This window comes from Galleria mellonella, unplaced genomic scaffold (genome assembly GCF_026898425.1).
Source record: "Galleria mellonella isolate WM207_F2 unplaced genomic scaffold, CSIRO_AGI_GalMel_v1 utg146, whole genome shotgun sequence".
NCBI lineage: Eukaryota > Metazoa > Arthropoda > Insecta > Lepidoptera > Pyralidae > Galleria > Galleria mellonella.
The window spans coordinates 6,460,935-6,484,639 of NW_026441999.1; the positions used below are offsets into that span (position 1 = coordinate 6,460,935).

The window sequence follows — 23,705 nt, forward strand, 5'->3', positions numbered from 1 at the left end:
TCTTAGTCGCCCCTTACGACACCTACGAGAAAAAAAGGAGTAACCTATTCTATGCCGGGACAATAAGGTCTAAAACTGAAAAAAAAAATGCATTCACTCTAGATTTGAAATATCCCTTGTTAAAGTGATATAGAAACACAGATGCCGGAAGAGGATCCCACTCGTTGACTTTTCATATTACTACGAACTTTGAACATCAAAGTACAAAAGCTTTTTTTAATCAACTCGTGGATAGAATAAGGTGAAAAAAGTCACGGGTAAAAGTTTGCGAGTCATAAATCATCTTAAAAACTTATTCTGAATTCCTTCACAACTGATTAGGTAGTCTCCGTCTTTTTTACTTGGTAAATATAAAATAACCTTTTCGCCAACATCTGCGTCGTACGAAACTTGTCTGAAAGGAGAGCCCTCAATATTTGATTAATTTAGACTGTCCCTCGTAAAAGTTAGTTTGGTGTATAGATACTCAATTGTTGTATTATTTAGTGTGATAATATAACTTATTTTTAATGGGTAAAAATGGAATGGTAACCCCGCCAGCGCTATCAGTATACACTGGCGGGTCACCGGTGGAATATGATAGGCGAGAATGAACGCAGCACGCCCACCATGATGAACTCAAAAAGAATCAACTATTATGGTTTCCAGGGGGAGGGAGGGACCGCATGGAGGTCGGCCTGAGAGTGCATATTGCTAGAAATGGGGTTATTAGACCTCATTACTAATAATTCCTTACCCCCTTTAATAATATAACTTTAGAAGAAGTATAGTATAGTCTATTTAAATGCAGCAAATACTAAAGAAAGTCAGCCACCTGTCACCAAAGCAACATAAAACTCGAAGACATTATAAACCTATAAATGGACTCCGCTTACGCGGCCCGGCTTTCTCTACTGGGTCGGAGTGCAATTTGCACTTGAAAGCTGCACTTGTCATTTCAAATGGCATTAAAGTTATAAACATGATTATTTGTTAACTTGTCAATAGTCAGTTTAAGCTTTATCCATCTTTTCTTTTTGAGGGCTCGAGAAGAAAAGAAGCAATTTGTCCGTAATTTTTTGTAGCTTTGTTATGAAATTACGACGCCAATTGTGGTAAGTACATTTTACAGTTGTTTATAGAATGAAACTCTATGCAACATCTGCTAGTCAACCACTATTTCTTTTATTGTTTTGTCTATTTACTACTATGTCTTTTGTTTTAAAATAAGAATAATTACAATGAGATTACTAGGTAATATAGTATTGTATTTTAAAATATTTATTGTACATACTGTACATTGGACACATTAAAAAGATTTCATATAACACTGGCGGTCTTTTCCCATAGAGGGATCTCTATGGAAAAAGATCGTTGAGAAGATAATAGAAAATTATAAATCTTAATAGTAACTACAATATTAATATCTGGATTGAATTCGTATTTTTTTGGGGGAGCAATAACTAGGTGTCGCTTATGTAAATCCTTGTAATTAGGGACAGATGCAGGTGGCGTTTTATTTTCGCTCCGGAAGATCATGGGCGCATAATATTGGCAAATCGCCACGTACACGTAACGCTCGATCGACGTGAAGTTGGGAGTTTCTTGAAGGAATATTGTTGTTGCTCAGTGCGACTGCACATTGTAAGATACTGGCTGTATCCCGCGGCTTTGCGTGCCTGAATTATTGTTAATCTAGAATTGCAGGTATATTTTATAACTAAATTTCATTTAAAGCCGTTCAATCGTTGAGTACATCAAACATCCAAATTTTCGCATTTATTTAAGTATTATTTATTGTAATTTTTTTAAGTAAATATTTTGACTATATAAAGGGTTAGCCTACAGGATTTTTTTTTGTGGTGTGTGGCTACCGCCGCCCGTGTTCATGCTCGACATCGGAAGCATTGCAGGTTGGCTGCCGGCTTTTAAAAAGGAATGTTTTTATGCTGTTTTCTTGAAAGCTACGATGTTAGGGTTAGTTAGTGTATAAGGACTATAATTTTCTTGTTATGTAAAATATACCTTATTCCAGCAAATATATTAATTGTAATTAGCTAAAAGTAAAATAAAAACAATGTAACGTTACCTCATTTATTAGGCGCATATTTAAACCAATCCGTGTATTATTATTACATCTCCCTTTACTAATCCCGACACAATCCTAATTAAAACTCGGAATTAATTCAGTGGGACTCGTGTACCCTGTAAAATCCAGTTACACTCCTACAAAATACATTACGGTCCGTATCCGTTCGTGTATTATTACATTTAAACTTAGATATATGTATATTCGCTATTCGTTTCCCACTACTAATATGAATGCAAAAGTTTGTAAGGACATTTTTTTTACAACACTGGGGGCAAACAAGCATGCGGCTCACCTGATGGTAAGTGACTACCGCCGCCCATGGTCACCCACAACACCTACGGCATTGCAGGTGTGCTGCCGGCCTCTTAAAAAGGAATATGCTCTTTTCTTGAAGGTTATGTTGTCGCATCGGTTCGGAAATACTGCTGCTGGAAATTGATTCCAAAGAGTGGTTGTGCGTGGGAGAAAGTGCCTTGAAAACCGCACGGTGGAGGACCGCCACTCGTCCAGATGGTTGGGATAAACGGGAAGGATGAATGGGACATGTGTATGTATAGATGTTAGTTGCTGTTTCAAGCGAAAATCACTAAGGGTTTTAATAAAATTTTGTAATCGGATACCAATTCTAACTTAACACGTAGGATACTTATGTACAGTTTATGCATTCATCCGGGCAAAGCCGCGGAATATAGCTAATGTTATATCTATCTATCTATCCATTTAAGAGCTGCGCTCTTGTCGGTGGAGCTCTTGCCAATGTTATATATTATTCTAAATTCTAAGTTATGTTAAGGACGTAAAATTTTATTATACCAATGCTTTCTCGACTTTATAGTCCGCAAAAGTCGTGAGTTCGAATCTTACTAAAGAAAAAAACCGAGTAGTGACAATAGGAGGCGACTCTTGCCACGTTGGATTCTAACATGCTCGACGAACTGTGAGTATGTTAAATGTTATGTTTACAACTACAGCAGCAGTTAACAAATGCCTCTAACTTCACAATTAAAGATTATAGTCGTGAGTATATAATTTCTCGCTAAACGAACTCGCTAAAAACGCTAAACTCGGTTTTTAGCGTTTTTTGTTTCTATAATACAGACACGCGACCTCTACAGTTTTATTATATGTATAGAATATAAATAAAAAGTTGATTTTTATTTTTTGCAAATAATCTAGAAGCAAATAGTGTAGAACAATATATAAATATAAAAATGCACCCGCCTATAGTTATGTTGATATTAGCTTGGGTATTTAATTCACTCGAATAGATCCAATTTCGATGCCACTCAATATTCAATCAAGTTTAGTATTGAAAAATTGAATTTCTGCCAGTCCATGTACAGACATAGTCTAGTTACAGTTTTATTATATTGGTAATATAATAAAATTGAAATATAGAACACGTAATGTTCTATATTTTTTTTTGTTTTTGTTGAAAATTTTCCTATTCTCGCTGCCGGAACGCGGTGCATTTTGTTTTTATAGCGGTCTCCTATTGCTTTCTCGTGTCCGTTTCTAATTCGGTCGACTGTTTCGTGTTTGTCGCCTGTATTATTATTATCTATCCATACAGCGACAGTATATTAGATCTGTATCTGGAATAATGGGCTATTTATCCCCGCGTGAAGTTCGTATTTGAATACTTATCGTTTTATTCTAATCTGTTCGAAAAAAATTATGTACTATGTAACTCTCTTCAAATACACATTCGCGAAACTCAGTCAATTGTTGAGTATTTTTAAAAACAGATTAAAAGAGCGTCTTCTCTCCTCATACATTTATTATGTTTTTGTATGTATATGTGCGTTTTTTATATAGATGTGTATGTATTTTGAATGAAAATATATAAATTACTTTGTGTTTAGGTAATTTGTTTATTTAGGTTCACCAACAATTGTTTCCATAAGATAGTGTAAGTGTAATCATGGAGCTTAGAGCTAAGTGTAAAAATTTTTTATAGGCAAACACAGCATGTATTGATACAGATATATATATATATATATATATATATATATATATATATATATATATATATATATATATATATATATATATATATATATATGTATGTATGTATGTATATATAGCTTAAAACTATTATTAAATGCTCAACAACTAAAGCTACCATATCTATAAGCAGATCTAGCAACACGACTCATTTCATACATTGATAGACATTTCGTTCAAAAGCATTATAAGTATATTTATTATTTATTAATGAAATGGAAATATTTAATAGCAGCAGTTATTACAAGAAAAAATATCGCAAATTATTCATTTAGTGATTTTAACGACGTCCTACGTTTCCTCGCTTACTAATTATTTAGACTGCAACTAATTGCAATTTTCATTAACTAAATGTGGTAATTTATAATTATCTTTTTGATGTCATATATAATATATTATTATGTTATTATAGCTGGAAGCTTCCCTCAGAAATAAATAAATAGATAGATAAATAGATACTCTATATTGTTTCCTTCAAAAGACTATATTAGTAAACTTATTATACATACAAACAATTACGAGAAATAATCATAATGAGAAAATAATGAGCGCCCTTATCGCTAATAGCGATTTCTTCCAGATAACCTTTGGATGAGCGGGGGGAAAGGGATTGTTAGTAATCGAGACTGAGGGTCCCATTGCTAGCAATATACCTAACCAGGTCGACCTGGAAACTATCATGATTGATTCCTGATGAATTCATCATGATACGCTAACTGGCCTGTTTTCATTCTCATCTATCACCCTTCACTGGTGCTCCGCCAGTGTATCCCGTTAGCGCAGGCGGGGTTACCAATCCATTTTCATCCAACAAAAAAAAACCTTTGGATGAGCAGGAGTAATTATAAACAGCTGATATGATAGGGTAGCTTAGTATAGGTGATTTTTTAAAATCGCTTAAGTAGGTATTCTATGGTAAAGGATATGGCCTGGGATAGAGCTGGCTGGAGGAAGATGCATGAATTAGTTGCACCGACAAGAGGAAACTCTTAAATGAAAAAAAAAGGTATTCTATGATTTTATCCATTACAAACAAAAATTATTTTATTTTTTATTATTTATTTTACCTTAATTTTTTTTCTTTATTTTTCTTCTATTCAATAATGCACCGTCTATATATTTCTCGGTTTTCCCAATGGTTGACTGGTAGAGAACACCGTCCGGTGTTAAGTCCGTCAAATGTACCTACATAGAATTTTACTGTGCATTAAAGTTTAAATAAATAAATGAAATCCTTCCTCTTTATAATATAAATTTACGTTGTATTAGTTACAGTGAAATTGTTATGAATAGGTTGTTATAGGTGATAGACCAGAAATAAAAAAAAAAGACTTAATTTATATTGCGATTGCACCCTGTGAAAGCATTCTATATTGTTTACATAACTATTCCACGTGGCGATATCTCTGCCACTTCCTCTATTTATTTATAAATGCAATCATTGCAATAAAATACTAAAATATATCGAGATACTTCAAAAAGATAAAATGTCTAGTTAATGTATTGCAAACCGATTCCAACCCACACGACTTGTTCAGGTTAGTCACCTGTCTGTAGGGTTGACACCTTGTAAATATTATATTGTATATCTTTAATCAAAATATGTGTATACTGTCTTATTAAAAATACTTATTTCGAAATGGTTTTAAATATGTTATATCTAAAATTAGTAAAGAAAACTAAAAGTAGAAATGTTATTTTTATTTACGGTTTTATAAGCGAGTGAGATACAATGGAGAAGTTCTAAACATCGCCAGTTTGTCACATTATATAATAATTTATCTTTGACCAGATTTTGCATTACATCTACATTTTATGTCCAGACATTTTATTAAACCTATACATACTTTTAAACCTATTCTTTTTTTTTAAATATTAAACAAACATTTAATAAATAAAATTGTCATTAATAGTTATATAAGAATGAGATATAATAGTACAAATCGCTATTGACAGCCCTGTCCGTATTTTAGTATAATACTACTACTACTACTATTCACAATTGGCAACCCTGTCCGCGAACGGCGAGCACGTCCTTAGCTTCCGCGGTGACGTCACCGCGGCGCGCGCGCGCATCTTTGTCGCGTGACTACGTGCACTCTTTATATTTTCATAATACAATCGATTGTAAGAATTTGGTAATGGATATTTGTTGAAGATATTCCAAAATTGAATTTGGATGACAAATTATCCATTTCAGGACCGGTGACCTTTTTTTTTTAACGTGACGAAATCTTCCAAAGACCTTCCCAACTGCCGGAGGGAAGGCAGAGGGGGTGTGTGAGATTTTTACCCACTAAAACCTCACGACGTACCTCGAGGCGCATATGTCGGGTCCCCGGGCTCCCGAGTTGAAGACGACCGGAGCCAGGACCGGTGACCCTAGAAATTGAAATGTCGAAAACTTTTTTTTTATTTATGTTATTATAATGATAATTTCGCCTGTGGCTATCGGTATACATTACGCGTAACATCAGTGAGGGAAGAAAGTGGATCAATTGGCCCGTCATGGTGATTTACCAAGAATTAACGACAATGGTTTTTAGAGGCACGTGGAGGACGATCTGACAGTATATTGCTAGCAATCAGACCACTAGATTCCGTTATTAACAACTTCCCTTCCCAAATCATTTTGACTAATTCTTGATCAATCTGTCACGGGACAGGGATCGTAACAGGTCAACTGAACTGCTTTCATCCTCATTTATCATCCCTCACTGATATCTCGCTAGTCCATACATACAGCGCGAATGGGGTTACAATTCCATTACTATCCGTTAAAAAAAAACAAGATGGTTTCCAAGTAGGACCACAGTAGGACCAGGTAGTGGAAATCGGCCCAATAAAGTATATATTTTTTTTAAGGAGTAATAATGGAATAGCAACTTTGTCTGCACTATCTATGCTGGTGAGGCATCAGTGAGGGAAGATAGACAAAGATGAAAGCAGGTCAGTTAATTGGTCGTGACGAATTCACAAGGAATGAATCACGAAGATTTCCAGAGTGAACTGCGTGGATGTCGACCTGATAAAGAGTATATTGCTAGCAATAGGTCTGTTAGATCTCGTCACTAATAAAATGCCACGTCATATAGTAGTCAAATTCGCCTGCAACAAGGTGAACGATCTGAGGCCATTCATAGCACGTTATTAGGTTTCGAGCACCTTACCAACGCTATCGGTTGTCACGATCGCGCACGCATGTTTTGCATCCGCTTGCGAAAATAATGCTGTTGTAAATAGTTGCGGAGCTACTTAAAATGGCGGATTTATTTGGTACATTTTGTCATTTGAAACTGGGAGAAATTTACTCATTGAAGGTGTTTTTTGATGGAACTCCAAAATGGGTGGAGAAGAGGAATAATATATGGAGTTGTCACGCCTACCTTTTCTTTCATATATACATACGTATCGTGTCACGTCTGTCTCCCATTAGGGTAGGCAGGTGGCTCTTATCTTTCTTAGACTTTAAGTAATTAAAGGTTATGTCCCACAAAAAGAATATTGCGTTAGTGCTAATTTACTCATGAATCATATTTTTTCTTATGAATTTACATTACTGTAAATTGGCATAATTCATCATTCCGTCAAATATTTAGTGTATACTAATGACCTAATTGTCATTATTGAAATTATGTAATCGTAAGTCGTTTTCGTAATTTGTCATGATTATATTATTATCGGTAATATTAGTATAGTATTCATTACTATTATGTTCGCTTGGCGATAATTAATTGCATATCTAAACCAGTACTATAAAGAGGAATTTTTCTGTGTTTAATGATTGAGCTTGAAAAATATTTTATCTATTAAAAAAGTCCTTTCACCTCTATGAAACTCCCTTGGTCGCCTCATACGACACTCACAGGAAAGGAACTCTTAAACTTATCTCAAAATCAAAATTTCGATTTGATATCACAGCGAAATTTTTATTCTAACCACCGATATGAACTTGTTATAATTAGGTAAATTTTATAACCTTACTTATGTAAAAAGGTACAAGTAGCGCCATCTAGTATCACTTTGGGAACAACCCCGCGCAAACCTTTATATTGTATTCACTCTCTCTCTGGTTTTGTCTGTCATTTGCGTTTGCAATGTTAAAATATGTTTATAAATAAAATATAAGATTAATTAAAAGTTATCCTCTATTTTTTAATATAACCATCTTAACAGAACTGATTTTCTAATAGGTTTAAGACCAAATTATGAATCTATTTTATGATGGTTTCAAGATCGACCTCCACGTGGTTCTCCCCTAGAAATTATCGTGTTAAATTCCAGGTGGAATACACCTGGATGGGCTAACTGATTTGCCTTTTCATTTTCACCTATCATCTTTCACTGGTGCGCTGCCAGTCCTATACCGTTAGCGCAGGCGGGGTGACCATTCCATTGTCATCCATTAAAAAAAAACAATAGCCATGCTAGATTCAACCGACCCTATTGTTAGTGAATAATATAATTTATTTAAAAAAGAGCATATTGAATCCTAGTGAATTTCTAGTTATTTAATGATTTTGAAGGTAATCATTTTGTCTTATATTTATAGCGAAAGTACATCTATATCTATACTTATAATAAATCTGTAGAGAGGTTAATTCTATACATGAAATATATTTCCAAAATAACTATCAGCGGGTGGTTAGTGATCGATACTGATGCCAAAAATGCAATCAGTAAAATTTTTGTCTGTCTGTCTGTATGTTCGTTATAGAAACAAAAACTACTCGACGGATTTTAACGAAACTTGGTACAATTATTCTTCATACTCCTGGGCAGGTTATAGTATACTTTTCATCACGCTACAATCAATAGGAGCTGAGCAATGAAGGGAAATGTTGGGAAAACGGGAGAAGTTACTCCATTTTTATGCTTCCATCGCGTGTGCAGCCTTAATGGCCATTTATTTTAAATGTAAAAATGTCCACCCGTGCGACGCCGGGACGGGCCGCTAGTACTACATAAAATATATTGATTTAGTTTACAAAGTTGCTGTCAACTAATCCGTGGTTTAGTCTGAAATATGAGCCGTCGTAGTCGCGTGGCGGTCGCTTTACCATTTATGCATTCTTGTTGGCCGTTAATAATAATAATAATTAAATGTATTGCCATTCTTCACAGAAATTATAATGTACATATATTCATTAATCAGTATATTGTGCAGTAATCGTATGCGCCTGGCAATAGGTACAAACTCAGCTTTTGCTGGACTGATGTACGTTCAGCGCTGATTTTCAGTTTGCACCTACACGTTATATGTGTTATTGTTATGTAGAATTATTATTGTTGTCATGTCTGATATAAATTCTTTTTTTTTTTAATAGTTTAATATGACATGGTAATCTCGCCTATAAACTTTGGCGTCGGTGAGAGATAATTGTGTTACATTGAAGTAAAGTTTGTTGAGCCTTCCCTCGCTAGTAGCCCGCCAGTTATGGGAAAGTAATTGTTAGTAATAGGGTATAACAGCACCATTGCTAGTAATATATATCGTGTCAGGTCGACCTTCTCGCTGTTTACTCTGGAAACCGTCGTTAATTCCTATTGAATTCGTCAAGATGGGCGTCATGATATCAGACATTGGTGCCCGTACCGATAGAAGGGGAGATTTATACCATATACACCATACCGTTTTCATTGTTTAAAATATTCTTTAGTAAATTTATATTAATTTAGCCGTTATAGGTATTTATTAGTTCAACTAATGCATTTCTTTTTTAATCCCGCCATCGCTATACTGACGCTTGATTTTGCTAAATGGGGTCGTTACACCACCATTTCTAAGAAAATATTCCCCCACTGGCGCCCTCTAGGTTTGTTTTTATCAATGGGTGATAATGGAATGCTAACCTGCGCTAACGGTATACACTGGTAGAGCACCAGTGAGGGATGATAGGTGAAAATGAAACGGCAGGTCAGTTATCCCATCGTAATGAATATATCTGTAATTCAGCACGATGGCTTCCAGGGGGACCACGTGGAGGTCGACCTGATAGGGTATATTGCTAGCAAATGTACTGGTAGTTCGCATTACTAACAATCCCTTTCCTCTCCGCCTTTTAGGTTAGGCCGTGCCTGCTAGATACTGTATGTTTTTTTTTTTAATGAGTGATAATGAAATGGTAACCCCGCCTGCGCTATCGGTATACGCTGACGGGGCACCAGTGAGGGATGATAGGTGAGGATGATAACAGGTCAGTTAGCCCATCCTGACAAATTTCACAAGAATTAATCAAGATGATTTCCAGGGAGAACCGCGTGGAGGTCGACCTGATATATTGCTAGCAAGGGGGCAGTTAATCCCCATTACTAACAATCCCTTTCCCCCCGCCAGATGCTGTATGAGGTCCGATTTTGTTGTGTGCCCACATTCTAATCGAGTCATGTTAACATCACGCGTAAATGATAATACAATGATTGTATCGGGGAGGCGTATACAGCTGACGCGAACGTCATCGGCTGACCGATAATGGATAGTTGTATTCAGGCGTTGATTGCACTAATAATGATAATTATATATAATTACAACTGCAATATGAATAATTATATAGAATTATTTAGTTAATTATATATAGAGCTGTGACCGTCACTTCGACTTGATCATCGATTGACCGGGGTAAAAGGAGCCTATGATGAAAGAGACTTTTTAAACAAAATACAAAATGTCAACTGGTAATTTTTAATGTTAAATGAATTATATATATCACGTTAATAGCTTAGCACGAATGTGGAATGAGCTCCCTACCAAGGTTTTCCCAAGAGACTACAGTATGGGGTTCTTCAAAAGGGGGGTAAAAAGGTTTCTTCAAGGTCGGCAACGCGTGCGTAATTCTTCTGGTATTGCAGGCGTTCATAGGCTACAGTAACCGCTTACCATCAGGTGGGCCGTATGCTTGTTTGCCACCTCAGTGGTATATAAAAAAAAAGTTCTTTGACTAATGTAACATCTTTGACTTTACCGTGTTTAAGCAAATAAAGATTATTATTAGGAAAAAACATATCGTCATAGTCGTAGAATACTGACGGATCTGACGAAGATTACATATAAAGATCCGTCAGTATTCTACGACTATGACGATATATTATGAGTATATATATTATATAACCTATGAGCCATATAATGCCAATGTACGCAGACTAATCAACCTGCGCGTAGTACCTCCTGGTAACCATCATATTAAATCACCAGAGGGAGACTTTATACAAAAGTCGTTTGCTTGGGTACCTCTGTCCAATTCGTGTTTCAACCGTGAAGCAGTTGTGTTTGCATGGCTGTGTTTCGGTTTGAAGGGTGGGATATGGCGTGAATTTACAGGGTATAGAGGAATAACACCTGAGTCCTCAGGAATGGCAACGCATAGGGGGTATCATGGGCGAAACAGTATACTCTGTTATGTCCACGGTACTGCTCATGTCTATAGGCGACGGTTACCACTTTCCATCAGGTGGGCCGTCAGCTTGTGTGCTATTCTGAGTTGTATAAAAAAAAAAACTCTATTCGTCACTATGGGCCAACTGAATTATTTCATCCTCGTCTATTCTTTAGTGCCTCGTCAGCGTATATCTTTACCTCAGGCGTGGTGATTATCTTTCCATTTTCATCACATCTACATCAATGTTGTAATTTTTTTTTTAGATTTATATCTATAGATAATGAAATCTAAAAGAATTACAACTATTAAAAGTTTACTGCTGATTGCGTAAAAAAAAAAAATTATCAATTAAATTGATAAAGTATTTATTATATTGCACGTAATGCAGACATTTATTTCAATTTGTTCCGTTCGTATTTATTAGCGCCAATATGATTTAAAAGCGCAACAATTTTCCAAGTGCAAGAACCTCGCGCGCGGCACGCTGTGAATATTTTATACGGCTCGGCACGAACCAAATAGCTCTCGCAGTTTACTGCAAGGTTCCGCTATTGCATAATAGATGGCGCCGCGCGGCGGGCCGGCGCCACGAACAACCGCATATTGATTCCACGTTATCTGCCACGTACAAGTAATATGATATTGATTGTTTTGAGATACTAATGTTAGCAGAATACCGCTATCTTATAATATTTATTTTGTCGTGTTTTTCAACCGACCTGTAATGAGGTTTCACTTTTTTTTGTAATGTCTTAATTAATTTTGGAACGATTTTTTTTTTATCTTAACGTTTCCCTTTTTTGTTAGTTTAGTGTTTAATACTAATTTATTAGTGAAATTATTTTCTTGTGTAAAAAGTTTTTAATTTATAATATTTAATGAATAAGATAATAAAAACCTTTAGGAATATAATTGTGACAGCCGCATCCAATTTGATCCAGTAGTCTTTGCGTAATACCTGAACAAACATACAAACAAATAGATTTATGAACAGACATACTCCATTTACAATTTTATTATATCAGTAGATATAAGTTTTTTATGTATAGGTATTTGCATAATCATTTGGATGTTTTGTAAACATGACTAACTTATCGTACTAACAAAGTAAAGAAACAATGGCGGGGTCATACTCTGGCGTATGATTAGCTCGACCGCTTCTGATAAAACGTATACCTACATTTAAGTTAAGCGATCAACAAAATAATAGGTTTGGGCTACATTGTAGACATACAATGCTAAAGATATTTAGTTTCTTGTTGGCAAATTTTCGAGAGAAAACACAATGCGAGGTAGGTAGGTACTTATATTAATAATTTTATGAAATTTCATCAAGGATACATAGAATAGGAAACACGATGTTTTTTTTTTAATGAATGATAATGGAATGTTATCCTCGCCTGCGCTGTCGGTATACGCTTGCGGGGCACAGGTGAGGGATGATAGGCGAGGATGAAGCAGATTAAAGCAGTTGATCCATCGTGACGAATTCGGCAATAAAGCAATCACGATAGTTTCCTGAAAGGAACCTTGTGGTGGTTAACTTGATATTGCGAGCAATGGAGCTGTTAGTGCCCGTTACTAACAATTCCTTTCCCCTTTGTAGGCGGAGGGTACCATTCGAAATTCATCTCAGAAAAACTTGATTATTACTAAAGCACGAACCAAATATCGATTAAATTTTATCAGTGTATGCGAGTAATATCTTTCTATACTAATAAACAGATTCAGTGAGTTCAACGAGCATATTGATTGGTACGAATTTTATTATTACGTTGCATTACCATCTTTACATAACCAGCACACCTGTATGTAAGTAACGATGGTCCGCCATGTTGTCCGGTTTCGCGCCAATTGGATGATTGCGCGGGAGTGGCCGCCGTGTCAAGGCGACGCGCTCCCTTTGTTTTGTAGCCGTTGAGTGACGTTTGAATATCGAATATGTTTCTTTTTTTTATTATTATTATGTATTTTATAGACGTCCTGTCCACTTTTACCTTTTCTGGATACCTTAAAGTAGGAATATTAAAAAAAAAGATGTGCCCTAATTGATTTAGCTGTTGTTTAGTGTTGAACCCAACAGATCTCTATATATTGCTAGCAATGGAGTCTTACGTGCTCATTGCTGGCAATATATCCTGTCAGGTCGACTTCCTCGCGATTTCCTTTAGAAATGATCGTGGTTAATTATCAGAGAAATCGCATTGTATTACTATTGGCCTATAATCCCTCATTAGTATGCTGTCAGTTCAATGGTACCATTCCATTTTTATTGCGTAAAAGAAAACACATCTTCTATTGTCCAAATTCCAAATTTTCTTCCGCTAAAAACTTTATTCGTAGGATTGGCAAAAAGTAAAAAGAATGCCAAATCTATTTATGTATATATCTAAATGTAGTTAATACGAAATTAACAAATTGTAAAAAAATCCTTAAATTACATACCTACTCTTAACTATTTGATTGTTGATTGTGTCTGAAATAGACTGACCTTCTCTTGATTAGTCCCTTGTGTATCTGTTTAGTCGACCGATACTTTTAGTTATTTAACAGTAACTTACTACACAGTTATATAACGAGATATCGGGGTAAAAGGGATTGTTAGTAATGGGGTTTAATAACCCTATTGCTAGCAATATACTTATACAGGTTGATTTTCACGTGATTTAAAAAATTGTCGTGGTTCGTTTTAATCGATTTCTTTATGATGGGTCAAAATACCTGCTTTCATCCTCACTTGTCATCATCTCCCATTGGTGCCTCGCCAGCGTGTATCGTTAACGCAGGCGTGGTGACCATTCCATTTGCTTTCGTTAAAACATTTTGATTCATTTTGTTATTTAACCTTGTTTACCTTTAGTTTGTCTTCTACACGGTTAAATAACTAAAAGGTATCCAAATTGTTTGTCCTATGGCCCCTAATACCGCATTCTACCCTTGCCAAAACAATGCGCCTACTATAACATGCGTCCCTACGTCTGTATCAAACAGAGAGGACGCGATGTCTTAATAAATATACCTCACTATCAGAGGCAGACTTTGTACGAAAGTGGTCAGCTTAAGTACCTTTGTCCCTTTCATGTTTCTGCCGTGAAGCAGTTCTGTTTGTTGTTAGATATGGTAGTGAAATTACAGGGCATAGAGGCATAACATCTTAGCCCTTAGGAATGGCAATGCATGAAGGGTATTATGGGTGGCGCAGTATACTCTGTTATGTCTATGACACTGTTCATATGTTTAAGGGACGGTTAACACTTTCCATCAGGTAGCCCATCAGCTTGTTTGTCATTTTAAATTTTAAAAAAACAACATCTAATTATAAACAAAAATAACTAGGTTTTATTCTTAGGCTAGGGTAACTGCTTACCGTCAGGTGGACCCATATGCTTCTTTGCCACCTCAGTGCTATAAAAAAAGCACCTGAAACTCAGAAAAAAAAAAGTTAACAATAACAAGTTTGTTTAAAGTTCTATATAAGATCAATAATTTCGTTACGGGTACTTAATAAGTAAAATTTGTCACGGAAGCGAATCAAAATGTAAGTTGCAAAGTAAACACGCGAAGGTTGAAACATTCCATGGGATCTAAATAAGGAAGATCGTAAATAAAAGGTTTTATTTGCTTGTTCTTTCTGTAATATTATGGTGAGTTAAATAAATAAATACAGCGGCTTTTGGAAGCTCTAGCTTTCTATTGTTTTAGCAAATTGTAGTAGTTTTTTTTTTATACAATTTAGAATGGCAAGCAAGCTGACGGCCCACCTTTTGGAAAGTGGTAACCGTCGCCTATAGATCTTCAGATCAGCTGACATCCACCCAATGCTATGCATAGGATTTATTAATTACCGATTTAAAAAAAAAGACAGACTTGATTCGGTTGTATATTTTTTTACCTTTGTTACCTCACAGCTCCGTTATTTATAGACCGATTAGGATTTTTTTTTTATTTGATAAACTATGCTTTCTTGGTGTAACATTTTCTTGTAATTGTTTATATTTATAATGGGTTTACTACTGTAATCTTATGGAAGAAATAATGAAGAATGAATGAATGGTATATTTTCTATTCACAAAACACAACTTCACAAAGTAACAACTTGAGGTACAAATAAATATGTAAGAGAGATTATGTGAGAGAATGAAGAGTAGGCATTTATCTATTTATCTATGCTTTAAAATTGGTCTCAAAGAAATTTTATGAAAATCTCTTTAATAGTTAGTTTTTAAACGAATGTACTGGTTTTGTCGTGTTTGAAGTCGATGGCTTTTTTTTTTGTAGAACAAAATGTACACATTTTACTGGTCAAAGTATTGTATTAAGTTGTCGTGTATTCCCAAGAACTCGATATAAAGCGAACGGTTTCTAATTGGGATCTTGATTATACGCAGAAATAACATTTACTCCCAGCCCATACATTCTAAACGTATGTAAAGTTCAACCTACTTACCGTTAAGGGTGCTGTCAAAGTTTTCATTTGCAGAACTTAACCGCAGGAGTTAATTAATTATTGATTTCGACTTGCAAACAGAGTCAGGATCGCGTAAAATGTACTAAAAATTTGGATGAAATTTGGTTACTATTCAGCTATTATAAAAATCAACGGCACAATGATTAATATCTGTTTCATCATCTCAGCCGTTAACTGTCCACTGCTGAACATAAGCAATCGCAGTTAGGCTTTTAGAGATGTTTTAAAAAGGACGTGGCTGCCCCTCCCTCTATCTGCCTTGTAGTCGCCTTGAGTATAATTTTTAAATATAGAAGATTCCTTTTGGCAATTCATAGGTCTTAATCTTACATTTTTTATTTTAGAAACTTCAAAAGAAGGATGAGGTTTCAAGTCGGTATTTTTTTTTTATGTTTGTTACCTCAGAACGCTGTCATTTATAAACCGATTGGGAGAATTCATTTTTTATTTGACAGGACGTGTTCATCAAAATCGGTTTAATGGTTTATAAATATTAAAATAATTGGTTTTGCCACGATCGAAGATTCTGTTCGTGAACCAGAATGAATAAGCAGTTTTTAACACAATGTTGATTTATCTGATATACGCTACCTGCGTAATCGGGTAACTGTGGAAGGTCGCGGCGCTATCACCAGCTATCTATATCTTCCGCAGTCGGTTAACTCTTATTTGCCATTGATAAAGTTTATTTACAATCTCTACTGGAATTTCCCTTTCATAAAATCACAAATGTTTTAATTAGATTTATATACATGTGAGAAATATTATACTTAACATACATCTCTATGTAAGTATATATATTACGTATATATATTTACATAGAGATTTATTTATATTATTGTTACTGTTGTAATTAAGTAAATTTTGTAATTTTATTGATGTAAAAGGAACACGTAGCGCCATCTAGTATTGTTTTGGAAACAACCCCGCGCAAGCCATTATATTCGAAAGGTTTGTATAGGATTTTGTGTTAAAAACACATATCAGTGACGTTGTATTTAAACTAAACAGCTACTGTTATATATTATTAATTATTACTTCGCTATTAATATAGTAAAAGTATTTTTGCAATTATTTCTTTCGGTATAATCATAGTTGTTAATATGAGATTAAGGTCAATTAATTAAAAAAAAAAAAAAAACGTAACATTATTTTATAGTTGGTGAGTATAAATGAAAAAAAAAATTATAAGAGTTTCCTTTTTTAAATAGATGTAAAAGAAGCAATGTGATGAGCTTAAGAAACGACATCATGGATAATGACATCAATACTAGATAAATACTCTTAATTATTTATTTTAATTTTTTTTTTTTTTTTTTCATTTTCATCTCATTTTATATGAGATTAAGAATTTCACCGCAACGGTTCAACACACTAATCAAGGATCTTGTTTACTAAATCTCAAAAGAAAGGTGCCTTTCTGTTATTCTAAATCTTGAAGACATCTTAGCTAAAACAGAAAAAAATAAGCGAATAATATATTGTTTTATTTATTTGAAATAGACACACCAATAGTATATACCCGTATGGAGTCATATCTACAAGTATATTCATGCGTGCAGTGCAATAAAATTTTTTGTTTACTAAGAAATTTAATAATTGCTAATCTAGCACTACATGTACTAGGTCAATATATCGCCCCACTAGTTTTGTGTTAATTTCCTATATTTGTATTTGATTTTATTTTATCTATTTGGCGCACATAACAGAAGTTTACAAATACAAACTTAAACTATAACATGTAAGTACGTTAATGTATTGATCAGGTAAACTTGCCACAACATGTGCACACAGCGTGATCCAGTAATAAATTATGAATAATATTTAGTATAATAAGGTCATTTTTATTTCTTAATTTTGTCAGTTATAACCGAGCTATTGGAAATATGTATTTCCACTAACCTCGTCGTCTCAATACAATAGCGCAATAGTATACATATATTAAAAATTAAATTATTTAAAATAAATTATGTATCTATCTATCTATTATAAATAAATTAAGAAACATTTTATGTGCAGTATGCTGATATGCATTCCAATGGTAGACACAACATTGATTGTATGATTTATATGCACATTAATGAAAATATATAATGGTATAAATTAAATTTATAATAAATAAATACATATTAATTATTCAAAGGATTTTTTTCCCGCGAATACAGCCTGTGGAATGAGCTTGCTGAGGTTTTCCTTGTAAATTAGTGTGGAATTTTCCAAAAAGGTGTATTAAGGTTTCCTCAGGGTTGGCAACGCTCACGTGGCACCGCTAATATTGCAAGCGTTCATCGACTATATTGCCCGTTTACCATTAGATGAGTTGTATGGTTGTCACAGCCGTGGTATAAAAAAAATATCCAATTAAAGAAAATTACTATTAAATAGTGTATGCCATTCAAAAATATAAACGTATAATGTAATACAAAATGTATGCTTTATTTACACGCCGACAAAGCGGACCTATCTAAGGTCCGCTTTTAAACAAAATCTTTTATTTTTAAAACAGAAACAATTCTTTGTCTTTTTTGTACGGGGATCACATGAAATAATTCTATTCTCGTTTACACTGCAATTCTGCTATCTATTGTTTATTCTAATTATCGGACAAAAGGGTACGCGACCGTTTGTCGACTTCACAGCCTTTAATGCACTATTGGAAATAACTCGTCACAACAAGCAACTCTTGTGTGGTAAATGTACTTGTTATTCTTAGAATCCGTCCCTCTTAACCTTGGTTTAGTTAAGAGTGACACGCGCGAGGGATCACTTTGCCTAATATATCACTAATATAATAAAATTGTAACTGGATGATGTCTGTACATGGGAGACATGTAACAAAATATGTAAGGGGTCTTGTTAAAACTAATATATGTCAAAATATTTTTTTTTTTTTATAAAATTGAATGTGGTCTCTACTGTTGTGCATAATACCTCTGGTATTGCAGGCGTTTATAGGCTACGGTAACTGCTTACCATCAGGTGAGCTGTATGCTTGTTTGCCACCTCAGTGGTATAAAAAAAACCCGTGGATGTTGACCTGATAATATAAGTCTAGCCACGAAGATTAGCCTCCCCAATAATAATACGTTCTCCTTTTTAATTCCTCCTATTCTTCTGAACACCTAATATTTTTAATAATTCAAATTTTTATTTAGACGTAATTAGATGTTAGACACCCTTTTGTAATGGGATATCTAAATATCTATTTAACACCTGCCTATCGCAAGTTTAATGTTTTTTGTGTTGAGACTGTGTATGTCTACATAACTACGTCATCCATCTCGGAGTAGTACCAAGTCGTAAGCCGGCGCAGTCAAGGCCAGCCACCGGAGGAGCTCAATTATTCACTGGAGCACACCACGCCGCTGCCTCATGACAGGGTGACCGGCGAATGGGAGGGATCCGCCGTTTCACAGTTCCGGGTCCTCGGGTGTTCAGAATGTTCTAGAAGTGCATAATGATTATTATTTAATTAATTGTATTGTATTGTAAAATCTTTATTGCACATAATTTATATTGGATACATTAAAATTCATATAATTAATGTTGTTTAAAGTTAATTGCACATTATTTACCAGAGGGGGGAGACTTTGTACAAAAGTCGATTGCTTAGGTACCTCTGTCTCATTCGTGTTTCAACCGTGAAGCAGTTGTGTTTGCATGGCTGTGTTTCGGTTTGAAGGGTGGGATATGGCGTGAATTTACATGGTACAGAGGAATAACACCTGAGTCCTCAGGAATGGCAACGCGTGGGGGGTATCATGGGCGAAACAGTATACTCTGTTATGTCAATGGTACTGCTCATGTCTATAGGCGACGGATATCACTTGCCATCAGGTGGACCGTCAGCTTGTTTGCCATTCTAAGTTGTATAAAAAAAATTAATGTAGGAATTAATGGATAGATGGTTTCGAAACTAGTCGAACATTCTAGACTAAAATACAAGTAATTCACACTCGTATTGAACCTAGCGTTCCATACAACGTTGGTTATAATGAAATTATGGTAATTATCTGAATTGTCTCGACTTTTCGACCAGGTTACGCCGATTACATAACTCAAGTTTACCCAAACAATTGCGTTTATACATATAAATTGTAAATCATGCAATGTTTTGCAGGCGTTCATAGGCTACGGTAACCTCTTACCATCAGGTGGGACGTATGTTTTTTTGTCACCTCAGTTATATAAAAAAAAAACAAGTGAAAGTCGAAAAGTTATCTTAATACACTTTTAATTAGCTACTTTTTCCAAGTCGGTTAAAGTGTGCAGTTTATCTTTAAATATTTACTGATTTCGTAAACATTTAATATTTCATCTCAATGTAAGCCTTATCCGTTTCAATAGATTTCATGCGGTCAAATTGGACTTGTAATATCAATTCATGATACTTTCTGTCAGTTACGATTAGTTACGGCCTATACGTTTTGAAAGAGGCTTTGATTTTCGTGCTGCGCATTTCGTGATGAAATTACGCTTATTGAAATGTCATATTTCATTACGAAACATGATGTTTTTCTATCTAAATAACTTAAGTATTGTATTGTGTTCGATAAGTAAATCTATATTTATTTATATTGTTGAAAAGATGACACGTAGCGCCATCTAGTATCACGCTCGAGTATTTCGAGGTGAAGCTTTTTTTTACAATTTTGTGATTGGCCCCCTTCCTTATATCACGCTCAAATCGTCAGATTATTGTCTTAATCTGACGCGCTTAAATTTACCTGAGCTTATATTAACGGTTTATGTATGGTAGGGGTATATAACAACGTATAAGGTTTCTCCCTATGTTTTTTTGACGCTACTGGCGCAACATCTTCGCTTGAGCTCGCCAACACTAAGTTAATTGGGGCGCAATACAGTTATTAGAGAAGCATAGATAGTTTAAGGATGGACGGCCGAGGATTGCTAGTAAGACAGGTATTTGGACATTCTCCAAGCGGACAGCCTCTTGATCTCTGTCGGTTGAACGCTTTAGAATTTAATGGTAAGGTAACTAAGTTTTGTTGAAATTGTCACAGAAATACTATTAACAAATCAATTCTATCTATCTAAATGTACATAAAATTTCACTGTGCATTAAAGTTTTTTTAATAATAAGGTAATAATGGAATGGTAACCCTACCTGCGCTATCGGTATACTCTGGAGGAGCACCAGTGAACGATGATGAGTGACGATGAAAGCAGGTCAGTTAGCCCATCGTGAGAATTCCTCTAGAATTAACCACGATGGTTTTCAGGGGGAACCATGTGGAGGTGTAACAGGGTGTATTGCTGGCAATGAGTTAGTTAAACCCCATTACTAACAATCCCTTACCCCCCCGTGCATTAAAGTTTAATGTACAATATATATGTATATATTTTTGTACATTTCCATTAGGTTCTATTGGAACAAACCATATATTTAATACAATAATATGGTCCTTAATTCCCCGCGGAGATGGCAATAAAAGAAATCGAAATTCTTTCTGATACCTAATATCCTGCAATCAGCTTAGCGGATACACTATCAGCAATGCTATTCACTAAAAATTTACCGCAACGCTGCGCCCGCCGACGAGCTTTAGGCTGATCAGCCTTGCGAACGACCGTGGCTACAGCGCTGCGGTAATTGGTATTCACTAACGTGTCAAACCTCATCGACGAACTGTAGGCTGTGATAACTCGAGGCTGCGCGCACGGACGAGATAGGGCTTGCAACAAAAACCGTAAATTGAAACCGGTAATTAAACAAATATAGTGTTTTATTAGTAAAGAAAATGTTTTATTGAGTTAATAATGTTGTCTGAATAAACATTTAGCAAAATAAATATAAATTTATTCACTAAACATTTAATTTTGTCTTTTAACTTGAATTTGAATAAGCTTGTTTCCATGGCCGTAAAAAAGACTAAGATGTCACGCCACGCCAAACAACATTCCAGACGCGCGTTTTTTGTATTTGTCTTGTTTAGTTTCTACACTAAGATAATTCTTTTTTTAAATTAATTGAAATTCATAACTTTGGATCTATCTATCAAATAGGTAAGTAGTACTTTTTAATTATTTGTGTGATCTTTTAAATAGAGTTCTATTATATTTCTAATAACTAAAATAAATAACTATTTCGTAGCATGTCAAGAAGTGCGGTTCCTTCTCAAGAGCAGTTGGAGATGCTGGTGGAATGCATGGAGGAGCAGCGATGGCTTGCGACAGGCCATGCACGAACAGCCAATGCTAGGGACCGTACTAAAGTCGCTTGGGGAGACATTGCTGTTAAACTAAACAGCGACGGCCGTGGCTGTTTAAAAACATGGCAGCAATGGTCTAAGGTTTGTTTTTACCTCCTTTTATAGTACATAAGTAAGCATGTATAAAATGTTATGCATTTCTAATAAGTATTTATTTTCATACTAATATTTTATAGTACTGGAAAGATAAGAAGGCTGCAACAAAAAGAAAAGCCAGCCTTCTAAGGGTGGCAAGACAAAAAACTGGTGGTGGTGCGGTGGAGGAATTAGCGCTTTCTGTTGTAGAAGAACGCATTATAAATATAATGGGTGGAGAAGGCTTTGCTCACGGGGATCGTGAACTAGAAATTAACCCTTTCCATGTATGTTCTCTTTTTATTTATTGGCTTTTTTATAATAATAATTATTATTTTATTTTAACCATCATGACCTAATTTATAATTTTCATATAAATTGTACAAAAAAAAATATTAAGTAAAATATTTCATTTATAGGAATCCAGTGAAGATCATCCTAACAGAAAAGAGCTTGAAGAAGCTATTTCTTTGGTGTGTATATTATAGTTTGCAGCATAGATATTACATATTTATTTTTTATAATATCTTTTTTTTTAATTATATATATTTTTTATACAGAATATACCCAGCGCTTCTACATCAGATGTGGATTCATCTATAAGTATCTTACAGGTATTACATACAATTAAATTTAATATAACTGTACACTAACAGTACATATAATATTTAAATTTTTAATATAAAATTTAATTTTGGTTGTACAGTCAATAACAGTGGAGCCTGGGACTATACCTATATTAGCCACAGGAACTGAAGAGTCTACACCTTCTATACCAGTATGTATATGTAACAAAAATTTTCTAATTACATATTGCATGTAATGTAACTTATATTTATTGTCTGCAGGATCCACAGCCAGGACCATCATGGCGGAGGGATAATCTGGAGAGTATTCCTCAATACCCTGCAGAACAACAGATGGTAAAACTGCATTTAATAATGTGTTAGGTATTAGATTTAGTCCGTTAAATTTAGTTCTTTTTTATTTATTTTTAGTATGACAATAGACCTACACCACCGCCACCATCATCACCACCACCACCACCACAACCACCACCACCACCCACCACTTCAAGACGCAGTGCTACTTTATGTAAGTAATTAATCATAATAGTGGACAAAATTAAACTGGGTATTGTAAATACATAACTACTTTATATATTTTGGAATTATATGTGTAATTGGTTTTGTTGTTATTAGCTCCACGCCGTCGTTTAACTGCACCACGACGACGCTTACTCCGGCGCTCACCTCCTTCACAGCGGCAGTCTCAACTGAGAAGTCTTACAGAGAGATTTGTCGCTATAGAAGAGCGCCGAGTAGAGACAGAAAGGATCTTGGCAGAGAACCAGCGAGCCTTAGTTCATGCCTTACAACAAATAAGTGACGCATGGCTAAGGCAAAGTCAATCCCTGTCAGATTTAGTTCAAAAAATAAAAAAATAAATCTTTGGTAAAGCATTTTTATTTCAAC

The 23,705-nt window shown here is 34.9% G+C and overlaps 1 protein-coding gene across 3 annotated transcripts; it reads left to right on the forward strand.

Annotated features, from left to right (window-relative positions):
* Nucleotides 1–4,118: 4,118 nt before the first annotated feature.
* LOC128200013 (proline-rich protein 12-like) lies at nucleotides 4,119–23,683 on the forward strand. Of its 3 annotated transcripts, XM_052891863.1 has the most exons (9): nucleotides 4,119–21,949; nucleotides 22,038–22,236; nucleotides 22,332–22,517; nucleotides 22,650–22,703; nucleotides 22,791–22,844; nucleotides 22,937–23,008; nucleotides 23,079–23,153; nucleotides 23,229–23,325; nucleotides 23,433–23,683. In XM_052891863.1, the coding sequence occupies exons 2-9, from the start codon at nucleotides 22,039–22,041 to the stop codon at nucleotides 23,675–23,677; spliced, it is 981 nt and encodes a 326-aa protein (XP_052747823.1). In that variant the 5' UTR covers nucleotides 4,119–21,949; nucleotide 22,038; the 3' UTR covers nucleotides 23,678–23,683. The 3 variants fall into 3 exon arrangements, with proteins under 3 accessions (XP_052747823.1, XP_052747824.1, XP_052747825.1); XM_052891864.1 differs by lacking the exon at nucleotides 22,332–22,517; XM_052891865.1 differs by lacking the exon at nucleotides 22,038–22,236.
* The last annotated feature ends 22 nt before the right edge of the window (nucleotides 23,684–23,705 follow it).